We start from the raw sequence: 27,281 nt of genomic DNA, 5'->3' as shown, positions 1-27,281 counted from the left end.
ATAAACAAACAGTTGCAGTTCAAATAAATGATCAAATTAAAAAAGGGGAAATATGGCGCTTTTACAACCATTTGTTATGACAGCGGAAGTCACGTGACGCTAGTAATACGTCATGAGATTCTAGAAGGATCATGACTGTTTGTGGCAACTCTAGTCTTTTCTAGGCGCCCTCTATTTTAGTATATAAGCCCGGCAAATAAAGTGGAGATATAATTGCAGATAGAGAGAGATATAGAGACAGATAATTGAGTCAAGCGAGCGGTAGTGACCGTAAGTAAAGTGCGTGAATCGTTGTGAATTATAGCGTGTGTAAGTTAAAGTGACTGTGGAAATTAAGTGTATTACAAAGTTTGTAACGAGAAAGAATAAACTAGTTTTAATTAAGAAAGGACTTGTATCGCTGAAGTTTCTCGGAAAGAATTTTTACGGGAAATTATCAAACGAGCAGATACGTAACACATTATATTGTCCCAGTCTATATTTTGGAACTTACCACATCTTATGAAATGTGGGAAAAATAACAATAATTGAATGTAATTGTTTAAGCGTTTAATTTATAGCAATTTGAAATAATTTATACTAATTGAGAACAATGTTTTTTTCTTTGAAATGTGAAGTATGTCGAAATGATTCGTGGAATTTACGTGCTGTCCTCTTTTAGTTTCTTCAAGAATATGATTCTAAACGTCATAGCAGAATTTCCGTTCGCCGAAAGTGGGCGTGTGCATGAATGTATGGGTTTGCCTTCTGCTTCCGAAGTCGTGGATTACGTTGGTTCCGGAAAAGTAGGAGATATACGTACCGAACACAAATCAGTTCCAACGTATTATCTTCATAACATAAGTGTGAGTATTTTAGAATATTTTAATCCTATTATTGAGTATTAATGCTTAGCGTAAGTATATATATATTTATACAATGAATAGTATTTATAATTAAAGAAAAGCTAATATATTTATTAATTGAAAGTTAAGGCTGTAAGTTGTATCTGCTTATGAAGTAACGTAATTATAATTTATAAAATCCCAGTACAGCTAGTACTAGTAGTAGTACTCAGTAGTAGAACATGTAAGTTGTACAAGATTAATTAACTAACAGTGAGTAACAAGTTTTGAATCACTATCACTTAGTACCAGTACCACTAGTCTAGATAGTTTGCTTAGAAGTTAGAAAAGGTAAGCAGTACACTTATGATACAAATAAATAATTGTTTTGTAGGCCTACTACTAGTAGTACTACTACTACTCATAATACACAGTTATACCAGCAAGGTTATGAATATTTCATTTTTCGCAGGCTTTGCTACACGGGTAAAAAATATAATTCATATAAAATGAGAACTTTATTCAGGTTGTATATTAGTTATTAAAGTTTGTTTTGTTTTTTGAATAATTTACAAGGTAGGAGACGACAAAGGATCATCTGGTCCTTCAGGATTCTTCTTCATTTTTGTACACTCATTGATAATAATGACCCCATAAACAGTAGAAATCTTAAATCTTTTTATAAAATTTCCCATTAACTCCATCATCATCATCATCTGGTGGTTTTCTCCTATACTCACAAATAGAAACCAAAAGAGACTTCTTCACTATATTTGATATTCTCAACTTCAGTGCGATATAACTCACATTTTTACATATCAAGCCATTCCTCTCTCCTCTTTTTACTTTTACTTGTGGTACTCTTTCTCTATTAAACAACCTATAACCTTGTGTTTCAAAGACATTTATGTCATCATAAATATCAACATTTTACCAAGTTTCAATTATTCCCATAATATCGAGATCCTGTATTCCAATTGGTGAAAGTTGTCTATTTTATTATGCCAGTAACAACTTAGCTTTTCATATCTCTATCAGTTCTACTTCATTTAGGATAGCCTTCAACTTCTCCAACCTGCAAACTCTATACACAAATTGCATGTCTTCACTGCACGCCAGTCTCAAATAAAACCCTTGCACCCGTCACACCTTACAAACTGTGAGCACCTAACACCTACACCACTGTTAGCTAGTATAGCCAGGGGATGAATAATCAGTACTGTAAGTACAAGTAACCCACTGACAACACTAACATTGTCTTAGAATGAAATGTTACACCATCTTATTGCTGCTTTATCTTCACAAGAATTAATTAGTTCATAATTCACTAAATTTTAAGATATAACTTATGGGTAGGACCAAAATGCTCGGTATGATTAATAACATGCACAGTGTTTAAGTAATGATTTCGGTAAATTTAGTAATTGGTTTAATTTTTTGGGGAACAAATTATACATTAAAATGTTTAAGAATTTGGGTAAGAAATGTACTGTTGTTGCTTAAGAAGAAATTGGGTTTGGGTGTAATATTTTATAAAGTTTACATCTTTCTAAGTGGTTGAGGGTAGTTAAAAGAAAGCTGACAGGATACTGGAGAGAATTTCATTTAAAGAGGATGTTTTTCTTGATTTGCAAAAGACCTGTTGGGATTTTTCCATAATAGGGTGATCAGTTCTTGTCTCCTTAATGAGAAAAAAAAACAAAACTAATTGTAAAAGAGGAGTAATGCTAATAGTTGCTGTTTCTGAAAACACGAGATTTGAAGTTAAACATAAGAACTAACATATTTTTGAAATTTTAGAGAATGAAAAACATTTGATTTAGGTGTTCCAAGTGGTGTGTAAAGTGAACCACTTGCACGTAGACACATTCTGGAATTAGGCTATTAGTTGATTAATAATTTCTACTAATTGCCCAGCTCTAAGACAGTCTATTTGATTTGGTTTTATTACCTTGAAGGCCTACATCATGACCTAACAAAACTTTAAATTTACTGTTGGACAATTTTATTAACTTTGTTTGAAGTGAACAGTGTGACTCATCCTTTAATGTAACCAGCAAACATAGAAAGTGATTGTTTATTGATTAATTAAAAATGATATTTTTTGACTATTGCAATGTGAAATTTGTAATAATTGAAGCAAAGGAATTATCAGTTTTTAACCATATGTGAAACTTTGGCAAAGTAAGGCATAGTGAAATAAACATTAAAATATTTACTAATAATATTTTATTTACATATATTTTTCTGATGTCTTAAAAAGTACAAAACAGTAGTAGAAAATCAAAGAATTTATTTTAAAATATATTCCTGCACTATTTCTTTCTTTCTTAAAAGTAAGAGAAATTGTGACCCTTGCTTTCTTTGCTGGAACTTGGAGCTGAAAGAACATTTTTATTGATTTATTTATCTAATTTGGTAGATTTTGAAATGTTTTAAGTAAAACAATTACCTTGCACTCATCCCTGAGTTCAGAGAAACAGGTTTGTGTGACTAGGAAGTACTTTGTTTGAGGTCTGTGACACCAGGAATGCCTGTAATTACATGCTAAATAGCTCCAGGCTGCTTGGCCTTCAATTCTGAGGTTAGTGACTTCTCTGCCTTGTAAAGGTGGTTCTTTTTAGTTTCATTGTGATCTGAATGAAAACTGCATGCAAGTGGAAGGTAAGCTATCCCTAGTGGTTCTCTACTAGAAATTTGGATTTAGATAAATTTCTAGTGATTAAAAACATATTTAAAAGGTAAGACACCAGTATTTTGAACTGTTGTTATTATGGATAACCAAGTAAATATATTCAGTAGGCTTACCCAGCATCATATGGTAATCTGTGACTGTTCAGGGTTTAGTGGTTAAAAACAATACGGTCGGATATCTCCATCTAGCCACACACTACATATGTGTGTGTACATGATATATATAATCTCTTTAATTTTTCATGTTATGTAAATGATTTACAGGATATGCTGACTACTTTGGAAGAATAAACATAGAAAGTACTTTTTTTAGTTGAAGAAATTCTTCTGGTAACATGGATGAAACTTTTTAGATCATCTTTATAACTTTCTTCATGTAATTATTTGTGTATTGGTATTGAAACTTTATATTTTATGTTTAAAGCTAATTTTAATAAGTTATTTGTGTGACTTCATTAAAATAACTTGCTTGGAAAAACTACACAGAAATATAACATTCCGAAAAATGGAAACTCAAAAAAATATTCTGAATATGTGTAACTTGTGGTTTATTTATTGTGACAGTAATGTTTCTTAAACACCCAGTTGGAGAACTTTCATCAATTGTTATACACTGCAATGTTTGTAAACCTAATTATTTGGTTTATACTTGGAAGTGGAAGTAAAGAAGAGTGTTACTGTATGTAAATCACACTATATCTACCATATACAGTGCCAAATAGGCTTTTCACACAGTACCAGGGCTCATCAGACTGGCTGGAATATAACAGACATACTAGTGGTTGAGATATTATTTATATCATTATATATTTGGACAAGAATAGATTAAACTGGTGAACAGTGCTTTGTATACATTTTATTTAAGTCATTAAACATCAGATTTAGGTTTATGATTTTAATCAACACCAAATGATTTATTTATTTATTTTAGTTTTGAAATAATTTTGCTTATCATTCAATAAAAATTGTTGAACCAGTAAGCTTGTATTTTTGTGTTCATTATTGATAATTTCAATCCAAGATACAAATAGGTTTTAGTTATTCTTTGAGAAGTATGGTGTGTAGCAACCACTTACGTGGTAGGTTTCACAGAAAATGCATTGTGGAGTCTATATGAAATTTGACCTGTTTGAACAAAAGAAAGAGACTGGGCAACAAAGTTTAACTGTAAACAAAAAATGCTATTGGTTTACAGAAATATATCTACAGACCAACACATTGGTTTGGTTAATATGCTCACAAAGGACATAAGATGGTGGCCTTATAGCTATGAAGTGGAGGGAGATCTAGGGTAAATGCAAATCTGATCAAGGGTGTGAGAATGAACTGTTATAAACTTATTAAGTTGGGTCAACTATCCAACAATGTGTTTGTCATCCACATTATCTGGTTATTCCTGTTAAGAAAAATAGGAAAGACAGTCTTTGGTATTATTTTACTCTTAATTGATTGATATGACCAGAAAGCCCATTTGGATAAGCTTAAATGAATTCTCCAGTTACAGCATCCATGAGAAGACCTATAAATTCCAAGGGAAAGAACCTTGGTATTGTGTGACTGGCTCAAGAATAAGATCAGTGCAGGTCAAAAGCAGTTATCTGCACACTGTTTTTTAACATATGCCAACATATGTTTATGTGAAAGTTTCCTGAACAAGAAAATGTTCATTTTGCTAAACTATAAGAGAAACACTTAACATAATTAAATCATATGACTGTAGGTTTGAGATTTGGACTTTGAGGATTTTAAGTGGTATACTAGAGAGTTAAATCATAAGTTCTGTGGAACACTTTTGATTTTTAGTGAGATAAAGTTGTTACAGTGCAATAACTAAAGTTTGAATAGGAAGTGTGTTTACTAAAAGTTTTACATATTTTTTCTTTTGGATACAATTTAAGGACAACAAAGGACCTTTTGGTCCATCTAGGCTAACCCAACCACCAATTTACACTTTAAAATAAAAATAAAGCACTCAAAGCCAACACTTATCCTTCAGATCTTTATCAAGCCTTATCTTAAACACCTGTGAGAAAATAAAACTGTCTTAGCTGAAGATGACTCCTCTGCCAAAATTTGTGTCCCCTAGTCCTACTGTTCTCACCATTACGTATGAAAAAAGATGAGGCATCTGAATTACCAATTCCATTGACAATCTTAAACACCTCAGACAAATCTCCTCTAACTTTTCTTTTTACAAGAGAAAACAGTTTTGCAGATCTTCGTATATTGTGAACATTCTTCCCTTTGTATCATCCTAGTAGCTTTTCTAACAATTCTCTCTTTTTAAGGTAAGAAGCCCAAGATTGAACTGACAGATAACATGTTTGTTGGCATATCTTATGTGAAGTTAATGGTAAAAAAACATTTTTTCTCATTTTTTTTTATAGGTAAATAACTTATAATGCCAAGTTTCAAACAAAGAGAACACTATACGTGGCCTGATGATGTTGGAATAATTGACATGGAGGTGTATTTCCCGTCTTTGTACGTTGACCAAGCAGAATTAGAAGAACATGACGGAGTCTCTTCTGGGAAATATACAATTGGTCTTGGTCAATCTCAGATGGGCTTTTGCTCGGACAGAGAGGACATCAACTCTCTTTGTTTGACTGTAGTCCAACGACTCATGGATCGGACCAAAGTTGGTTACGAGCACATTGGGCGCCTAGAGGTTGGTACAGAAACAATTATCGACAAGTCTAAAAGTGTTAAATCTGTACTGATGCAACTGTTTGAAGAGTTTGGAAACACAGACATTGAAGGAGTTGACACAACAAATGCCTGTTATGGAGGAACAGCTGCTCTTTTTAACTCTTTATCATGGGTGGAGTCTAGTGCATGGGATGGTGAGTTCGTCCTTTTACTTGCACGTCAATGTTATGGTACTAAAAATCATGAAATCTTATCTATAACTACTTGTTTATTTGAATAAAGTCACCTCATAAAATGTAAAACATAAGAATAAATATTTAAGGATAAAACTTTCTTGTCACACAAAACATTTTTAGCTAACTTGTGATAAATGTTTCTCTAGAACATTTTTCATCCGATCTTGTCAAAAATCTTATGCTCTCGTAAAAACGTTTTCTGGGAGTGAAAATTTCAATTTAAAGTTTTTGTATTTTTGGACAAACCCTGAATTTGAAAGACTGTTCATATTATCCTGTACATTTCTATAAATTTGAATACAATAAAGTATTTTTCAAATTAAAATAAAAAAAAACATTTTTTTTTAATAGGTAGAAATGTTTCTATTTCTTGGTCACATCTAAATTACATCACTGTACCTTATAATGGTGTTGTTGGAATGTATGCAGCACAAGACTGTCCAAAACTTCAGTCAGCAGTATAGGCTCTTGTAGTGCCCCATGTGACAAAACTGGACAGCTGTTGAACAGTATTAAAAAAATACACTTTCTGTAAATTTTTATTATGCTTTCTGACTTTTATTGTTCAGTTTTGTGTTTAGTGAATGAAATTAATTAATTTTTTTTTTTTCAGGTCGTTATGCTGTTGTTGTTGCTGCTGATATTGCTGTTTATGCTAGTGGTAATGCTCGTCCAACAGGAGGTGCTGGGGCTGTCGCCATGCTGGTGGGACCAGGTGCTACACTGACTGTTGAACGAGGTATAAATCTGAAATAATAAGCACGATCCATCAAATCTGTGCCAGAATTAATAGTATCATTATTTAAAACTAGTCTTCTTAATTACCACATGTTAATGAATCCTAGCCATTACTACCAGAACTTACTGTTTTATTTTACTATCTTGTGGACAAGTAATAATTATAATTTATTTAATTTGACTTTGTAAAAATAAGGATTCAATAATTTGATTAAATGATTCTTAACTCCAGGAAAAATGAAATTAAAATGTTCAGCAGGTTGTTTCTTTACAGCTTCATCAGGAGCACTTTTACCAATATATATATATAAGACAAAATAAAATACAGTATAAAAATGCATTTTTTCAAGAGTACATTACAGGAAAATTATTCATTTTCTTTGCAACTCCTAAAATTTCATATAAATATCAACATCGATCCATCAGTCTTCATATGTGCTGAACATTAAATCTGAGAAAAAACTTATTAAGAGCAAAAATGATTATTTTTGTGAGACAATTTCACGAACGAAATAAGACTTTGTCCGTTGACCGATTAAAAGAAATATTTTGAAATGGAAGCATGAATGGAAAAAACACACAAAGAAAGGAACGTGTTTGGGCATGTATTTTTTTTTGTTTGGTTTATATTCATTTTTTATTCATGTTGGTATTATATATATACGCATGATTTTACTGTACCACGTTGAATAAATTGAATTAATATCTTTCTTTGGATACTTCTTATGGAAATAAATTTGGTAGCGGTCTTTACTTGTGCTCAGTAAAATGACAAGGAACAGTGGCATCCAGCGGAAAAAAAACCAGTGGCTGCTTAGTGAACCTGAATACTTTATTCTGCTAGATGCACCCCTTGCATAGAAAAACATTTTTTTCAACAGCGCATTTCAGTCAGTTTCCTTTGCTTAAAAATACATGCAGTGTAATTTGTTTGTATTGAAATAACACATGAAATTTGTGGTTATCAACCAATCAACAAAATACTTGTATAAATATATGGTTATAAAATCATAGAGGGATTGGATAATGATGTTTCATGTTAATGAGAAAAGTTTGAGTAACTTAGTTAATTTCACATCATAAAACACTAAAACTATACAGAAAAAACTAACGTAGTAATAATTTATCATGGTGTGTCCCAAAGTATTTTAGAATAAAGTTAAGTTTTTGCGAATCAAAATGACAGTACTATGTCTAAAAATTGTGAAAAACTGTATGTGGTGTACAACTGGGAAGTGAACAGATGCGTGTAACATAAGTTGTTTGAATAAATTATTATTTCAGCCTTTTTCATTCAGTAGCGTGTGAATCGTGCATGTAAGACAAGTTATGCATGGAAATATCTATTAGAACTATGAATTATTCATATTGGCAGGGGTATAAAATGTGTTTACAAGTTGTTAGATGTACATGACTGTTTCAGTTTAGCGTGAATATTATGATGGTTTAAGTGTAGCTCGAATATAAGTCTATGTATCATGAGAAATCTCCCCATGAATTATCCAAGTTAGTGGTGCATCTAGTGGAATACAAGTCTATGTATCATGAGAAATCTCCCCATGAATTATCCAAGTTAGTGGTGCATCTAGTGGAATACAAGTCTACGTATAATGAGAAATCCCCCATGAATTATCCAAGTTAGTGGTGTATCTAGTGGAGTATAAGTCTACATATAATGAGAAATCTCACCATGAATTATCCAAGTTAGTGGTGCATCTAGTGGAATACAAGTCTACGTATAATGAGAAATCTCCCCATGAATTATCCAAGTTAGTGGTGCATCTAGTGGAGTATAAGTCTACGTATAATGAGAAATCCCCCATGAATTATCCATGTTAGCAGAAGTATAAGATATGTTGACAATTGTAAGATTCATTGTGAGTTAAACACCCATTATTATAAAGCTATCTGATTGCAGTGTATGCTTTACTTCTGATAATGTAGTCTTTAAATGTCAGTTTTTAGTCAGGTAACATTGTTTGTTTCTTGAGACTTATGAACAGTTCATGTGTGTAAAACATGTTTAACATTGTCTCATGTTGTATGATTATGTCTGAGTCACATTTACAACTATTTCCTCTTAAGACTATAAGCTGCATTACGTGTTCAAGTAATTATTACATGTATTTTCTAGTAATTTGACATGGTACAACATATTTTCCTGAATTTTTAAACTAATTTCAGTGTGAAATGCACATTTCTAGACTTGTGAAGTTAATTTTCTAGGCTTTCAACTTGTTGTGACATGTGACTTGTTTACTCTCATTTTCTAGGATTGCGAGCTACACACATGGCACATGTATACGACTTTTACAAGCCTGATTTACTCTCAGAATATCCTAGAGTTGATGGGAAGTTGTCCATCCAGTGTTACTTTCAAGCCTTGGACCAATGTTATCAGTTATTTTGTAGAAAGGCTTTTCTAAAAAAAGGTAAAAAAACTAAAACATTTCTTATGAAAAACATTAAAAGTATGATTTATTTATACTTGGTTCATTTGATCACTCATAGTTGTAGCTGCACTTCCCTCGCAACATTTTCAGTGAAAATTACAAAAAATTGTCCAAGGGGATATGACCCCCAAGAACCCACAGTATGGCTTTGTCACTTGTTTCCTTTTTCCTCTGAAAGTAGCACTGCTCCCTCATTTCTAGTCTTTTGCCTAAATTTATACAACATTTTGTAGATTTCTGCCTATCAGCTTATAACAATTTAATTGTATAATATGCAAAGTGCACTCTTATTGCTCTTAAAGAAAAGTTACAAAACACGATGTAGTTGTTTCTCTAAGTCAGAATTGAATTGAAAATTGACATTCATTGTAAGACATTGCACTACTACCTAAGATCAAACAAAACCTGGTTTTTTTTTCTTTGTATTGATATGCATATATTAGATATATATTTTTTACTCAAGAAGAAATTACACAGTTGTTTATAAATTTGTTTAACTGAAGTAATTATAATATTTAGCGTGCTCTTACCGTTAATTTATAACATTTATTTTATTTCTTTCATAAACATAAAAATAAATTTCTGTGACTACCCCCACATGATTAGTCTAAAATTTGGAACTGGATACCTGCTGTGAAAAAATAGTGGGGAACCTTCATCCTGTTTGTATAATAAAAAAACAAAAAACAGGAAGAACTTGCATTAAATTGAAAACTTGATCTTTGGAGCACATTATACATATACATTATGCACTTGGACTTCACATTGTATAGCCTGTTTTCATGTAGAAAATGATGAAGAAATAATAAAATATCACCTCATATTAAATAGAGTTACTAATGTCAAATAGATTTCTTGTTTTGGAATTCTTTGCATTATCTACTGGCCATATTCTGCTGTTTTTTAAAGTTTACATTATTAGTCACGCTGTCACAGCAAACAAGCATTTATGTGTCTGTTTGAACTTCACCTTTATAAAATTGGCCAGAGACAACACTTACAGTTGATGGTTAGGTTCGATTGACTCACAATATTGCCAGCAGATGGTGCACGTGTTTGCTATTCTGTCATTCACTTAAATCCAACAAAATAAATGCCATGCCTGACATGTGTACATTCACTAGTTTTATGAACACTGTTAATGCCAGAATGTATTCACTTTTTTTCAGGCAGAAACTTAAAAATCCATTTTCTTTTATGTTCTTGAATGAAACCTAAATTTTAATTTTTTTTTTTTGTTTCCCAGTTTCCTATAAATATGTAAATATGCATTCACCCAAATATTAAGTTGATCCAACTAGTGGCTTGATTCCCCACCATGTAAATGTTCAGAACGATGAAACATTTGTTCATAGTGAATGATTTCGTGCTCAGCTTATATTTGAGTTATTTCAGCTCTTTGAATCCCAGTTGGATTGATGGAAGAAAATTTTATTCAACAGATTAAGTCTTTATTTTCATTTTGTCTTGCTAGAAAGAGTTACACTTGAATTACCTTTGTACATAGGAAAAATGATGAGTAGTTATAGGCTCAGTTCTTTGGAGAGTAAAAAATTGAAAATATGTAAAAAAAGAAAAAGCTATTTCCTTACATCTTTAGAAATTGAAGGGTCTGTAAGTTTCATCTTGTACTCTACTGATTTTTGTTTTTTATGTTTCTACTTTGATGGTAAGTGAAGTTTTAATATGATGCCCTCTCATGTCAGAAAGAGACACAGTTGGATTGCTTCATTTAGATAATTAATGGAAGTTCACTGTATTTTCAGGAGACCAGAAAGAGTTCATGCTTGACGATCTAGACATCATTCTCTTTCATGCTCCATATTGTAAGTTGGTTCAGAAGTCTCTTGCAAGACTCGTTCTTAATGACTGTTTGAGAGGAGTGGATGTGGAAAAGTACAAATCTATGGAAGCATTCAGGTAGATTGTGAACATCACTAAAATAATTGGTTCTAGTTTTCAAACATTCAGGTACATTGTGAACATCACTAAAATTATTGGTTCTAGCATTCAGGTACATTGTGAACATCATTAAAATTATTGGTTCTAGAATTCAGGTACATTGTGAACATCACTAAAATTATTGGTTCTAGAATAATTTTAGTGATGTTCACAATGTACCTGAATGTTTGAAAACTAGAACCAATAATTTTAGTGATGTTTACAATGTACCTGAATGTTTGAAAACTAGAACCAATAATTTTAGTGATGTTTACAATGTACCTGAATGTTTGAAAACTAGAACCAATAATTTTAGTGATGTTCACAATGTACCTGAATTTGTTCTAGTTTTCAAAAGTTCAGTCTCTCTTAAGTCTTTTTTTTCCCCTTTGTAACTGTTTAGGTTTTAAGGGTTTTTTTTTGTTACCATTCTGTGTTATCACAAGATTGTTTTTTTTTGTTTTTTTTATCCAGTCACCTGAAGCTAGAAGAGACATATTTTGATAAAGATGTAGAAAAGGCTTTTGTGGAGTTTAGTAAACCATTGTTTGAGAAGAAGACCAAGCCTGGGCTCCAGCTTGCCAACCGTGTAGGGAATATGTACACACCATGCCTTTACGGATGTCTCGCTTCGTACATAGCAAGGTACGTCACATAGCACAGCTGTTAAGTAGTTAGTGAACCATGTTTGAATGACATGAAAGATTAAGATGAAATGAGGACATATTATTTACATTTTTACCATAAAGAAAAATAAATTAGTTATATTTTAATCCTTACTCTAAAGAAAATGATATCAAACAGTTTTACATCCAATCTTTTCTGGTATATTTGAAAATATTTACCAAATAATTATGTTTTATACAAGTGAAACCGTTATCCACTGATATCATAATAAGGTTAAGTTATTGTGAGGTAGTTTCTTCATAAAATGTTTGTCCTTCATGTATGTAAATAAAAGAAATGTATATATCCTGTAGGAATAATGTTTGCTGTATTGTGAAGGGTAAAAAAACATTTAATAATAATAATATGAAAATTTAATTATTTTTTTTATATTTCTGTAGTTTTGTAAACTGAGTTTAAAAAATTTTCATTGTTTTTCAAGTCTTAATTAATTTTTCAAATATAAGTGATAAAGATTACACATTTTTTATTTTAAGTGTACATTCGCCTCACCAAGAACAAAGTGTTAAAGAAGCCAAAGAAAAAATATTTCATATATCTGTTAGAAATATAAAATTGAAGTTACTAAGAAGTAGTTTGTTTCTCTAATCCTTCGATAATTAATGTTGCCTTATATATATATAGTTTATGTGTTAGAGAAGATGTGAGCCCTAATGTAATTTTACTAATAATGTATATTGTTTCTGCTCAAGAGGGTTTAATCATGAAGTTGTTTAATTCCTGTAACAAATGAAACAAGATACTTTCGCTGCTTAGGTGTTGTGTACAATTTACATAATTTTATTATTATTATATCAGAAAAGGAATCTAGGATTATATTTTTAATAATAGCATGCAAATTAAATCTGTTTAGCTTCATTTAAATATTTTGCTACAAAATTATATTTATAAAGCAACCTGAGAATATTTATTACTGTTTGCTCAGCTCCTCATCTGGTGATATGCTTGGAAAGCGTATCGGAATGTTCTCGTACGGGTCAGGTTTAGCCTCTAGTATGTTTTCCCTTCGAGTCACCACAGATGCTAACTTGATGAACAACTTGCATACATCTTTGAAAGCACAACTGGCTTATCTGGATCTAAGGAAGAGAGTGAGTCCTACTGAATTTACATCCATTTTAAAGATTCGAGAGGACACTCATCACCAAGGTTTGTACAGTAATTTGTCTTTAAAGAAAAAAAGCCTTTTCTTTTAACTTATTGTGCTCAGCACTTTAGGGCTGTGGGTGGGTTATAAGGGTGTTGGTTCAATACCACTACTAAACAATCAGATAAGGGTAGCCCAAGAGTTGGTAGTGTGTAATGTTGACTAGCTGGTGGTTCAGTGATAATCAGATAAGAGTTGGCAGTGTGTAATGTTGACTAGCTGGTGGTTCAATGATAATCAGATAAGAGTTGGCAGTGTGTAATGTTGACTAGCTGGTGGTTCAATGATAATCAGATAAGGGTTGGCAGTGTGTAATGTTGACTAGCTGTTCTCTATTCTCTCACTTCAAAATTATGGATGGCTATCACAGATAGCTCTTGTGTAGTTTTGCCTGGAATTGGATAAACAATTCTAACTGAAAGTTAGTTGTACTCTTAAATTGGACTTCATTTTATATTAGAAATATTCCAGAAACTAACATTTTTTTCTGATTTACTGTTATACATAATAATAATTGAATTTCATTGAGACTACAGTGCATGAAGTAATTACATTTTCTTCAGTGTGTAGGTTTTTTTGAGTGATAATAAGGCAGATCTGTATACATATATTTGGTTATTTCTTCACCTTCCAGGAAAATTTCATGTAGTTTTGTATTATGTTGTAATACCAGATTGGGCAAGAATTAGTTTTATTTTGTTATGTGAAGAAAGAAATAAAATCAAAATTGCGTCATTATTTACTTTTGTCATAATTGTGTAAGTTTATGATCTTATACTTCTGATAATCTAATACTTTGATCTAACATTCTGACTGCATTTTTATTAACCCTGAGATTAATTATGGGGTTGAAATGGATGCTCTTAGCATTTCAAATGCAAATTTTTAAATTATTTTAAAACCAATTTGTTTGTGGGCCCATGACTTTGTTTGTTATAGGATGCCTAGTAACATGAGTCACACAAAAAAAGTAAAACATATGATCAGTATATCAGTCACTCTCACTAACTGCTGCTGGGACACCTGTGTGTACTGTACATAAAAAAAGAGTGATTTTATACAATTTTTTTTGGCGAGTTCTTTACGTTGAGTGATGCAACGTACAAGAACATAGTTATTCAATATGATACAGTAGGTGAAAGTCACTGCTAGGGAAAAGAATAAAAATAAATCAGTAATGTGAGGATTAAGGAAATTCAATCCAGGGACAGAGACTTGCAGAAATAAGCCCATGGGCATAAGACTGGGATTTATTTCTCAGATTTATTTTTCATTTGAATGGTAAGGAATGTTCCTATATATATATATATAATCCAATGAATAGATGCTTACGTTTAGTTTTTTTTTGTGTGTGTTCATGTATTTTGAATCAGAAAAAGAATGTATCGTGAGTGTTACCTTTAATTTTGTCCCCAAGTGACTAAGCAGTAAGCCTGAGTGCTTATTACGCTAATAGGTCAAGTTTCAATACTTGAAGTGTGCACATCCCAGATGGCCCATTGTGTAACTATGTGCTTATCAACAAAGCCTTTGATTTGATTTACTGGATCAACTATTGCAAGTTATTGCACACCTGCTGTTAGTGGTGGTGTTCTGAATTCAGACTGATGTGTCTGAAAATGAACCAATTCTGGGTGAATAGAATATGTTGATTCTAAGTAATATTTCTTGGAGACAAGGTATAACAAGAATATCCATGTAATTTTGAAAATATAACTTTTAAACTGCAAATAGTTTGAGTAGCAACAAAGATATAGTGAATCTGAATATTTAATAATGGGAAAGTGATGATAATAATAAAGTAATTTTGATGTCTAGGTTATTGTATTTAAATGGAGCTTTACAGTATATACTATGTAATAAACTAACAAAACTTTAAAGCAAACTTTGTTTTCAGTGATTTGTGAACATATCTATAAAAAATGTTTTGTGATTACAAAGTTTCTTTTTTTTTTACATCAATATAAATATTGCTCTGATTGGTTTAAAAAAACAATCAAAAACAAGTTAAGCTGATCCATAATCTGGGGGAACTGAAAAAATCCCAGTAAATGAAAGTATTTATTGTAACTTAATATTACAAGATATATTTTTTGTTTTAGCTCCTTATACTCCTACTGGTAAAGTGGAAGACCTGTTTCCAGATACTTGGTTTCTTGTACATGTCGATAGCATGCATCGTCGACAGTATGAACGTCGACAGCCAATCCCAGTTTCTGATCAACCCAGACAACAAAAACGTTCAGTTCCAAAGGTAAAAAAAATAAAAAAGCTAAAATTGGTTACCAGTAATTGAAAGTACAGTTTTGAACAGACTACACATCTAATTTTCAGACAGACAGACAGATTTCACAATTTTATTTGGGGTTATTTTATTGTAAATAAGTCACTTCATTTTTTACTGTTTAACAAGATGATTGCTAGAGATAAATCCTTTTTCGTTGCAGCTTACCGAACACTATCAGAAAATATCCTACACGTAGAGCTGAGTGGAATTAATAATTAATCCTCAAGCTCTTTAATTTATTACATTCAATAAGTCGATTATCCTCACATGAGACTTAGATGATTTGAATGATCAAAAATAGTAATAATCCAAAATCCATTGTACTTGTATACTAATTATACACGTACCTTAGGTTTATAAACAGTGTTATGTGTACTTCTTGATGGATTCTCCTGAAGATTGTGTTAGTATTACACTGAAACATGTAGAGCTTGAAGTTTCTTTGAACTTTACAAATGCCCCCCAGTGGCACAGCGGTATGTCTGCAGATTTACAATGCTAGAAACCGGGTTTCGATACCTGTGGTGGGCAGAGCACAGATAGCTCTTGTGTAGCTTTGTGCATGATTAAAAACAAACAAACTTTACAAATAAATGTTTGTGCAAGTAAAAAACGTTGATCTTCGTTTTATTATTTTATTCAACATTTTTGCACAAGAACTGTCAGTTTTTACGCATTGTATTTATTTTTTAGTACTACTAACAATGTTGATACATTATTATAGGAAAGTCTCATTGAACCAGCAGGGTGCAAATTTCTTGGTTATGGAGAAAATGGATTTAACCACTCTGTGAATGGAACGACGACCACACCAAAACCTGTTGTCGTAGCCACCACTCTTAGTCCTCACTGAACAGAAGAAGGTTGTAATACTTGTCTTCTGTAGTATTGGTGGTATTAGTTTATAATCATATGGGGAATTTCTCTGAGATAAAGACAGAATTACCAACCAATTGTGACTACCGGCTGAGTATTCTCCACCTATCGTGTTTGAAAACTTCAAAGTTATTAGTAAATCATAACTGTTTTTGTCATAGATACCAATTTTATAGATTTGTGTTTTCTTCTAAAAGACAAATGGAAGAAGTAGTAATATAATCTTTAATGCTGTGCATGTTTTAATATTTTAGTTTCTTGTTGTGTTTCTATTATTCTTAAAAGATATCAAAGGATTTGAATGTTAAGTATTACCTAGTTTTTGTTTAACCAAAGTGTATCAGTTTATGTTCAGAAAAACAAAATTCCTGTCTTTGGTATTGTTATATGGCATTTGTCAGTTATTTAGATTTTAGCAAAGGTCCATGTGTCAAACATTTGTTTCCCATTGCCTTAACTGTACATCTATCATGCGTCCTCAGCGCTAGGCACAGAAACGGCATGAATTGAATTTGCTCAAACTTTAAAGAATTATGGGATTTGATAAATCCTCTTACAAAAATAAAAAAAAAAGGTTCAAATTGCTGCCGTACATGTAAGTGAATAATAATACCACCTGTGCTTTCATGTTGAGAATGAAGTGTTTTAATTAACACCTCGATTTGTCATGTTTATTAGCTTGCATCAGGAAAACTGCCTCATATTTCTTTTTTTTCTGTGTGTTAAACTTGTATATACGCATACAATATTTAGAATGTATAGCATTTCTGTTAGTAATGACTTAGTGAAATGTGATACAAGTACGTTTTTCTTTTACTGTATTAACTTATTTTTTAGTATCAGTTGCACAGATGCAATTTTGTGAAATGTATAATGAATTGTGGTAGGTAACCACATTTGACTAGTGAGATGGAAGTTTACCTTTAAAAAATAGTGTTTTTACATAACATTTTCAAATACTAATGTCACTTTATTTTTGACGAGCAATCAATTTCTAATCATTCAAATAATTTCTCCTATTTTCATGTAACCACGTCTATATTTACTGTATAAGTTATTAAATACTTTGAGATTAAAAAATCTGTGTATTTCATTTGTTATACAAAGTTATTTCCAAAGTTAGATATAGATCTAGCTCATGCTTTCAAAGCCTCATGACTGAAGTTTTGTAGGTTGTTTATTATTAAATAATTTGGGTAACTTTCTAACGATTTTATTAGCATAATCAATATCATACACTCTAGAACAAAGTAAGATTTCAAAATATTTAACATGAACTTGTAATTTAGGATACTATCATGCTACTTCTTAATACATTAAGATCTTTCTAGCTGGCCTGTCGTAAGGGCCCTCGACTTACAGTCTGTGGGTTGAGGAATCAAAACACATTGCCAAACATGCTTGCCTTTTCAGCCATGAAGGACTTGTAAGGTGATGGTGAATCCCATTATTTTTTTGTAAAAGTAGCCCAAGAGTTGGTGGTACATGGTGTTGACTAGCTGCCTTCTCTCTGGTCTATCACATCAAAATTAGTGATGGCTAACGTGAAGATAGCCTTCAAATAGCTTTGATGATAGAATTATCAATTACTCATTTAGTGTAAGTTTGTGGTACAGGAGAGTAAATACTAGAAACAGTATACTTTAAAAACTGGAAATATGCATTTGGAAGTTTCTAGAGGTTATGCAAGTGCAATATGCAAACTGTACGATGGACAAAGGTATTTTTATTCTTCACATAAACGTCGCCTTGCACTTTGACTAGTCAGAGCAGCCTAATTAAGACTGATGTCAGTTTACAGACATATTTTGAGTACAAAAATTTTTGTAACATAAATGTTTTTCTTGTGTTCAACAAATTTGTTCATTTTACCCGAAGCTTGCCACATTTTGTGTAGATGCACAAGATTGTATTCAGTATTCCTTCTCCAATACTGAGATGGTTCGTTGGACTGACCCTGTACACATTAGATATACTGAGCTATAACAGTGTAGTTGGGAAACGTAATATACAAATGTAAGTACACAAGCCAGACATAATGTGTCAATATTTGATGTAAAAAAAACAAAAAACAGTTGAAGTAGTATTCACTAATGACATATTGCTTCACAGAAAAAAAACTGTAATTGCTAATTTGAGTTAATCATTTTAAAACTGTTTAGAAACATTTAGTAACCATACACCAACAGAAATTTGAATAAATAAAAACGATGCTATAAATCTCAGTCACAAAAAGAAATGTGTCCTAAGTTTTTTTCTTTTAGCAGGATTTATCACAAGGATACAAATTAAGTACTTAAAACCTATGGTGAAGTAAGAAAATAAAAAAAAATATATATTGTGTAAAAAACAGGTACAGAAATTATCAAGCTTGTCATAAACGTGTTAGTCATGAAATGATAAAGAACACTTGTAAGGCCTGTTAATTGTCAGCATGAGACTATATTAGGAATGTAGTGTTAAAAATGTAATAAGCGTAACATAATATCTTACGACGAATATAATGAATTAATTTATGTTTCTTATAAAGTAACATACTGATAAAAAATGATCTTTTTGGTTCTTCAGAAAATCATTGGTCCCCTCTTAAATTATAAAGTGCTGGTCTTTATTATTGGATCTAAAACTCTGTTTTATGGAGAATAATGCATTAATAAGAACAAAAACAACAGAGAATGAGAATACAAACATAATTATTTGAATTAAAGTTTTTATTTATTTACTTATTTTGATTTAAATATTTTTGTCTTTATCTGAATCACGTTAAATTTTATAGTTTTAAGTAAAATCATCATTTTTAACTTCACTTACAAAAGTACAATGGAAATATTTATCAAAAATGTTTGTCGTTTGAACTTATTTCTTGACCGAAAAAGTTTAGGCTTTATTCAAAGAGTTCTCAAAATTTTAAAATCTAACAGTAATGCAACATGCCCTCTGTTTCTTGTATATGAATATTGTTGGGTATCTGCTTGTTTGTTTGTTTCCGGTAGAAATTCTTTCCGAGGATCTTCAGCGATACGAAACACACACTTTACGGCTCACTAGCTCAGAACTAACAGGGTCATAAATTTCACGGAACTCAAGTTGACTATTGCTCTCTCTTCATTCATATATCTCTGCTGGCTTTCTCTGCCAGGTTTATATACTAACGAAGAGGGCATTTCGAACCAACTCGGACTTCCCCGATAATTCGAGAAACTCATCACGCATGCAACCAGCGCCAACGTGCCAGCAGTGTTACGTGACTTCCGCTGTCGTAACAATATATTTGATCATTTTTCATAAATATTTTCGTAGTACGTCAATTATTTTACGAGAAAAATCTACTACGATTTGTCACAATAAAATTTTATTTAAAGTAGGTGTAAACAAGTTTTTCAGTTCAATACAAACACAAACATTTAGTTGTAATACTTACTGTAAAACCTAACCATTTGAACTGAAACTTTAAGATTTATATTTTAATAAATGAAAGGTTTTATAATTTAATATTGTTTATTATGTATTTCAACTAAAGTGCATCATTCGGATTTTTTTCTCTTGGGCTTGTACTTTTAATTTTATTGCATTATTCTACCCCTCATATCTAGTGACTCAGTGGCAATTGAAGGCTTATAATGCTAAAAAACCTGGCTTAGATACATGTGGTAGGCACAGAACAAATAGCTCATTATTATTGTGCTTATCTTCAAATAAACAAATAAAATTCTGGGAAAGATAATTTTAAAACATTCTTTTGTGTGTGTATGGATCACCACTATGCATTCAGAGAAATAATGTCTTTACTCATAATAGATGACACAAATTCATTAATTGTTTTACTTGTAAAAGCATTGTGATGAAACGCATGCATAATATACATAAATTATTGATTCATATTTATAATCACAAAGCTCCCATAAACACGAATTTATGGGAGCTCTATGTTTATAATGACAAATCATAGGTGACTATCGTTAAGAAAATAACAGAGGTATTATAAGAAAATCGGGAAAAGAAAAATCTGTTTTAAAAGGAAAATTTACAACAGCGTATTATTGCAGAACAATATTTTTTAAACTGTGGGTTAACGAAAAATAACTTATAATCTTTAATTTAACAACAACAACAAAAAAAGACCAAGCCTTCCTCGTGTCAGTTTATCAACCCCAATATAACCTTTGAGAATATTACTTATCAACAAAAATGTTGACCTTTTAAGTAATTTGTGCCATGAAGAGTTGGAATTCATATCAGATTAGTATTAAGCAAATTAGCATATTATTACTTTCAGAGTGAATTCTTATTGCTAATTGTGGTAATACAGAGAGGGCGCTGTGCTTAAAAATATTTAGCGCTAAATAACACGCAGTGGATGTGTTTATCATTTTGTTTAAGCTTTAACTCTTAAGTTAATTTCGTGTTTATGCTAGTTTATATCCGTTTTAAGTTATGTTTCTTGCATAGTTTAAGAACATCTTTTTAATACCATGATGGAAAATATAGGAGATAAGTTTGAGCATATCCGGGTTGTAGGGAGAGGAGCATTTGGGTAAATAGCATGGTTGTTTTTAAATTTTAATTCAAACATAACAGTAAATTAGTTACTATTATTAATATTAGTAATAAGTTTATAGTTACTAAATCAGTAAATAGACTACACTTTGTTTTTATAGTGGGACGACGTTTCGATTAATAATTCATGCTGAGGCCTTGTTCGATGCGAAGTAGGTATTACGGTACTCGACAATCGACTTCAAACAGGCAGGAGCAGCCCATTTAAATTTTCTACTGTGTGCACGCCCTAAAATACTCTTGAAAACATTTCTAATTATTGTTTTATTTTTAAATAGTAGAAGTTATATAACTTTAGTTATAGTATAAACTTAAAACTTGACAGTGTACTGTCACAGTAACAGAGTTATTTATTTATTCAATTATTGAGTTACTAGTCTTCGTAATTTGCGTTTTTGACTTCAGAACTTCATTATCTTCACATCCAGACAATGAAGGTCCATTTGCTCTTTCAACTTTAAAGCTATCACTGCAAACTCATCCTTGAGAAAAGTAAAAACTTAAGACAACCCTTTTATTTTTCAGAAAATTTGCAATTCTTCCTTTAAACTCCTGTAAAGTGTCACTAGCTTCTGTGGCATAATGAGGGGGGGGGGGGGCACTAAGTTAAAAGCTAGTTTACCCAGAATTCAGTTGTTCCCATGAGACTAAAGGCTCACTGTCTTTCAAAAACCAGATAATTTGCCCAGAATGTAGCTGTTTCCTTAACACTAAGGCTTATTGTCTTTCAAAAACCAGATAATCATGACAATATGGGGGAATACAGTACCATGGTAGGTAGGGTTGCCTTGTAAGGCTAGAATTTAGAAAGTAAGAGTGTAAATGGTAGGTGGAGTTGAGATTTTTCTTTGGGGGGGGGCACCAAATTATGTTTTGCCCATGGGTGCTAGACATTGTCACTATGCCACTGACTAGCTTTTACTACCACCAGTGTCAGATTTAGACCCTTTGGGGTCCCCCATGCAGTACTGCATTGCTAGTGGACCCCATGCAATAGCATGGGTTGCACTCTGTCTAAATCTGGCACTGACTACCATTGATGATAACTCATTTTGTAAGCCATCTGTACTATCTGAAAAATATAACTGTCTTAATGGAAATATAGTCTCAATTTTCCAAATTTTCAACTTGTATTGTCTCATTCTGTTGTCTTCACAATATGGCACAAAGAAACCACAGGCTTTCATTTTTTTATCCCCTAGATAATATTGCAAACTTCCATAAGACCTACTTACTTTTATTTTCTCTTGAGAAAGTAAAAGATCGTAACTAAGGACTGGCATGTCTTAATGATTAGTGTTTTGGACTATGAATCCAAGGGTCCACAGATTGTCCAATTACCTCAAAATTTCACTAAATATTGAGGTTGTGGGTGAATTATAAGAATGATGGTCAAATAACAAAATTCTGTTACAGTAGTCCAAGAGTTAGCAGTGGGTGCTATTGGTTAGCTACCCTCCCTTTAGTTTGTTAGTTGGATGACTAACACAAATAATCATTGTGTACAGAGCTGGGTGATTTGTGGAATTTGCTAATCGATTAATCATGAAGCTCATTAATCGATTACATTCAACTAATCTGTGATTCTCACACGAGACTTGGAATAATTGGAATTGCTAATTTCAATGAGTTGATTATTTTTCTGAGTCATGACACTTAATCAGTTAACCTAAATAACCTTGAATTAATTGAAAATAATAATGAGAAATCATAATAGCAATATATTATTACTTGGATAGTTTGAATATTTCAAAACCATAAAAACTGGAAACACTAATTTTGATTAATTGAATAATCTATAAGACACCAATTAATGCTGATAGGTAATCAAGTTATTTGCCCAGCTCTACTAGTGTAGCTTTATGCAAATATTTAAAACAAACAACAAAAGAAACTTAACCTTGTTGTCACTGGAATCGTTCTGGTACCTCTCCTCTGAATTCTTTCCAATAAGACCTTTTCCTTTCTTAGATAAGGAGACCAAGACTGTGCACAGGCTAAACTACTAATAATACAAGTGTTTGGGGTCAAGAGATAATTACTTTTTTTGACTTCTTGAGAATTACTTTTTTGCATTGATATTATTAACGTGAAACATTGTCTGTCACTGCAGAGTGTGAGAAACTCAAACTAACTTGAAAATGAGATTGGTGTAGCCTGGTTCTTGGGGCACTCAACTTGCAATCTTCAGGTCATGGGGTTGAATCCTGTCACCAAACACGTTTGCTCTTTCAGCTGTGGGGGTGTTATAATGTTAGTGTCAGTTCCACTGTTTGTTGGCAAAGAGTTGATGGTGGATAGTTTCACTAGCTCCCTTCAAAGTTATGAAATTAACAAAGAAATCTATAAATTGGAATGTATTTGTTATATATATACACCTACCTTAAGGACATGGAACAAAACACTTTAAATTTATGGTCGAACAAAATTAAAATGTTTTTTATGTACATATATAAATGTGAAATCCTATTTGAAAATAAAAAAAAATACTTGTTTATTGTTTAGGTTTACTTGAAAATATTATTTTCAGTCTTGTTCATTACTTGAAACCATAAGGAGAGTAAGTGATTATTAAAAATTTAAAAATAGACATAATTTGCATTTTATGGATGATAAAAAGTTTTTATAGATTTTAAAATAATGTACTAAAACATAAAAAGTAAGAAGTTCCAATCTGGAACAAATATAAATATCGTAATCATGTCTTATAAATCTAATTTCCTAATGTCATTTTCTAAGATTATAATGTGAAAAAACTAAATTTATCAAAAGTAACATGATTTATGTTTCTTAAACTACATGCACTTATGAAAGTTTTAGCAAAGTTTCAAACAATTTCATCCATCACTTTTATTATTGGAATGAAATATAGCAAGACTTGCATTAGCTATGCAGAAAGTTAGTATTTGACAGTGATTGTGTTAATGTTGAGCTCTTCTGTTGCTAGACTTACTTGTAGTGTATTTTATATAGTCTTTCTCACTTTCAGCTCTGTTCACTTGTGTCGAAGACTTTCAGATGGAAAGCAAGTGATTATCAAACAGATACCTGTTGAACAGATGACTAGAGAAGAGAAACAACAGTCCCTGTCTGAAGCAAAGGTTCATTCTAAATTGGACCATCCAAACATCATTGCTTACTATGATCATTTCCTCGGAGAGAAGTCGATTGTTATCGTCATGGAGTATGCTGCTGGTTAGTGTTGAGTAAGATGGTGTATTATAATATCACACAAATGTAGGTAGAATTTTAGAAAATTTGTGGTTTTTTTCTGGTACTTTTAAAATGTGAAAGTTTAAAATTTCTACTCATATTGTGTTGCATTGTATGAACAGATATTTCAAAAAATTGACAATATTTCAAAACAGAGTATTTAATTCTTGACAATTCCTCAGGGACTAGATTAAGAATGAAGTATTAAAAATATAATACACCTAAACATAATGACAAGTATAATTAATTATAATCGTACTTCGTTAGCTTGTAAAAGGTGTTCACACCATAATTGTTGTTGTAACAAATGGCTTACGTAAATAGTGTTCTGACTGAAACTGTGTACATTTTATTTCAGCCAGTCTGAAGAGCTATGTACTGAGTGAATTGGGTTGTTGATAATGGATATGATGGATACAGTGTGGTTGGAATACTATTATTATACATTTTTCTAATTCTGGAAAATCCTTCAGGGACTAGATTAAGAATGTAGTGTTACAAAATATAATAGGCTAAATATAATGTCATATGACAAGTATAACTAATTACAAGAGAAGAAACTTAACCCATCACCTAAAGAATCTTTAGAAAGAATTTGCAACAGAAATAGTGAAACAACTAACAGTATAGAACAGTGTTACTCCACACATCTATGACTTATTAAATTTAAAAACTATCCTTTTTTTGGCCTATTTATGGTTTATCTAAAATTCACAAACAAGGCTTCCCTCTCTGGCCCATTGTTAACAGCAGAGATTCACCATATTATTCCTTTGCGAGATATCCATTGGATATATTATTTCAGTTAATAAGTAAAATGTCCTCTCCTGTTAAGAACTTGGATCACTTTGTACAGATAAAAAAAAGCAACCTCACAAGAAACAGTGATTATCTTTCATGCTCTGACTTCTTCACTAATGTATTGACACGCTACGACAGAACTCTGGCAACATCCAGAACAAAGGAACTCCCAACCTACTTCCAACTTGAAGAAAACTAGAAATAAGAAGACCAAGCCTTGGGCTCACCCCTACCACCAGTATTCAGTAACCTCTAAATGGAACTCCTACATAACGGCTGCTCTGTTCCCAAAATTTGACTTGGATATATTGATGATACATTTGGAATATGACCACACACTAAGACAAGATTCAAGAATTCATGAACAAACTACATTCCACGATGCAACTGACAATTGTGTGGGGGGATAAATTTCCTTTCCCTGATGTAATGGTTAACAGACCTGAGGTATAAGTAAAAACCTTGAATATAAACTGAACCAACAGACTAGCTAGTTTAACCACCAGGTGTCATAGACTACCTAGTTTAACCATCATATCCATCTTTTGTCTTGCACAAGTTGCTTATGTGAATCTATTAACATAAAAGAAATCATCAGTGTAACATGATTTTTATCACAGATTTTAGCCTATTGGATTCCTTTGTTTCACCAACATTCAAACCTGTGCTTTCACCACAGTCCGATTATAAATCGTATTGTTAATGTAATATTTTCAAATATCGTTACATTTTACAAATCATTACAAATGGGTAGCAGTAGAATAAATGAAGTCTCTTTAATACTTTCAAGTATATTTTTTTTTCACAGGTGGCACCCTCTATGACTATTTGCAACAACGACATGGAGCATTTTTACAAGAAGAGGTAAAGAACTTAAGTATGTTTTTCTACCTCTTCTTGTAAAAATGTGTAGGTTACAAGCTGGTAGATGTTCTTTACCTCTTCTTGTAAAAATGTGTAGGTTACAAGCTGGTAGATAAACATACTTAAGTTCTTAAGTATGTTTATCTACCAGCTTGTAACCTACACATTTTTACAAGAAGAGGTAAAGAACTTAAGTATGTTTATCTACCAGCTTGTAACCTACACATTTTTACATTTTTGCTAAGTATCAGAGAATGATAAAATTGAACCAATTGTATGAATAATTCAAACTGCATGACTTTATGTTGTGGTTGTATAAGAATAAGTGAAGTACAGTTCTTGTTCTTTTGGTTGCTGACTTCAGTTGTAGTCTTGAGAATATAATCTGTTTTGAATAGGGGGAAAGTTGACAGCATTGTGCTTAAGTTCCTCAAAGTGGTGCTGTTTATCATAAAGAGTTTGGAACACTGAAAGATGTCTAACAAAAGCTTCTCACAAATATTAAAGCTGTTTGTGAAAGAGAGCATAATAATTAGAATCATTTGTGTGAACAGAAGAAGTATGGAAACTAAAAATTGAGAAATATCTTTTTGCTTTTTACAGAAAATTTCATTTTAATTTCAAAATTACTATGTGTATTGATCAATTCCAATTCTGATCTATATAGGTAGCTTGCTTCGATCAGAAGTTATTGATACTTTTCATAAGCTTGTTTTTCGAAAACTTTCTAAATTCTTTTTCTTTCTCTCCTTAGGAAGTTCTTAATTTTTTCATACAAATTGTAATGGCCTTAGACCATGTGCATTCTCGTAAAGTTCTTCATCGGGATTTGAAAAGTCAGAATATTCTATTAAATGAAAGAAAGGACACTTTGAAAATTGGAGACTTTGGTATTTCTAAAGTTCTGGACAGCAAAACAAAAGCCTCAAGTGTGAGTCTTTTTATGAGTAAACATGTTTTTGCAAAATATTGGAAAACTGAATTGAGATAAATAAACAAGTCAGCACAAGTCTAACATAAATTTTTAGCAACATTCCGAATGGATGCTCTTCATCAGGCATATGTATATCGTGTTACAGAGAAGTTAGGCCTAACTATTCTGTAATGCAATTAATACCATCTGACAAAGAGCATCTGTATGAAATGTTGCAAAAAAAATGAGATTTTCATTTAAATTATTTGTGCTAACTTGTTTATCTGAATTGAATCTTTCTTTGCTAACAGTATACAAGTTATAATTATAAGAATGAAAAAAGTGTATTTTTAGACTCTTGAGACTAAATGTCCCTGTAAAAATATTACCATGACCTA

The 27,281-nt window shown here is 31.7% G+C and overlaps 2 protein-coding genes across 6 annotated transcripts in view; both read left to right on the top strand.

Moving 5' to 3' along the window:
* The first annotated feature begins 732 nt into the window (after positions 1-732).
* LOC106464649 (hydroxymethylglutaryl-CoA synthase 1-like) lies at positions 733-17,135 on the top strand. The gene is made up of 9 exons (XM_022392401.1): positions 733-845; positions 5,906-6,364; positions 7,020-7,145; positions 9,418-9,576; positions 11,364-11,517; positions 12,013-12,183; positions 13,151-13,374; positions 15,475-15,626; positions 16,384-17,135. The coding sequence occupies exons 2-9, from the start codon at positions 5,920-5,922 to the stop codon at positions 16,510-16,512; spliced, it is 1,560 nt and encodes a 519-aa protein (XP_022248109.1). The 5' UTR covers positions 733-845; positions 5,906-5,919; the 3' UTR covers positions 16,513-17,135.
* Positions 17,136-20,842: 3,707 nt separating this feature from the next.
* Positions 20,843-27,281, top strand: part of LOC106464656 (serine/threonine-protein kinase Nek8-like) — a 30,550-nt gene continuing 24,111 nt past the window's right edge. For 4 of the 5 annotated variants that reach the window (XM_022392397.1, XM_022392399.1, XM_022392398.1 and 1 more), the window contains exons 1-4: positions 20,843-21,069; positions 24,082-24,287; positions 25,915-25,970; positions 26,725-26,901. In XM_022392397.1, the coding sequence (XP_022248105.1) occupies positions 21,008-21,069; positions 24,082-24,287; positions 25,915-25,970; positions 26,725-26,901 (501 nt within the window). In that variant the 5' untranslated portion in view covers positions 20,843-21,007. Of the gene's footprint in view, positions 21,070-21,777; positions 21,866-24,081; positions 24,288-25,914; positions 25,971-26,724; positions 26,902-27,281 lie in introns of those variants that run through there. The other variant, XM_022392400.1, reaches the window with a different exon arrangement.

Source organism: Limulus polyphemus, unplaced genomic scaffold, assembly GCF_000517525.1.
Source record: "Limulus polyphemus unplaced genomic scaffold, Limulus_polyphemus-2.1.2 Scaffold1710, whole genome shotgun sequence".
NCBI classification, from domain to species: domain Eukaryota; kingdom Metazoa; phylum Arthropoda; class Merostomata; order Xiphosura; family Limulidae; genus Limulus; species Limulus polyphemus.
The sequence above is the reverse complement of the archived record's forward strand: the minus strand, read 5'-3'. Positions and strand labels throughout refer to the sequence as shown.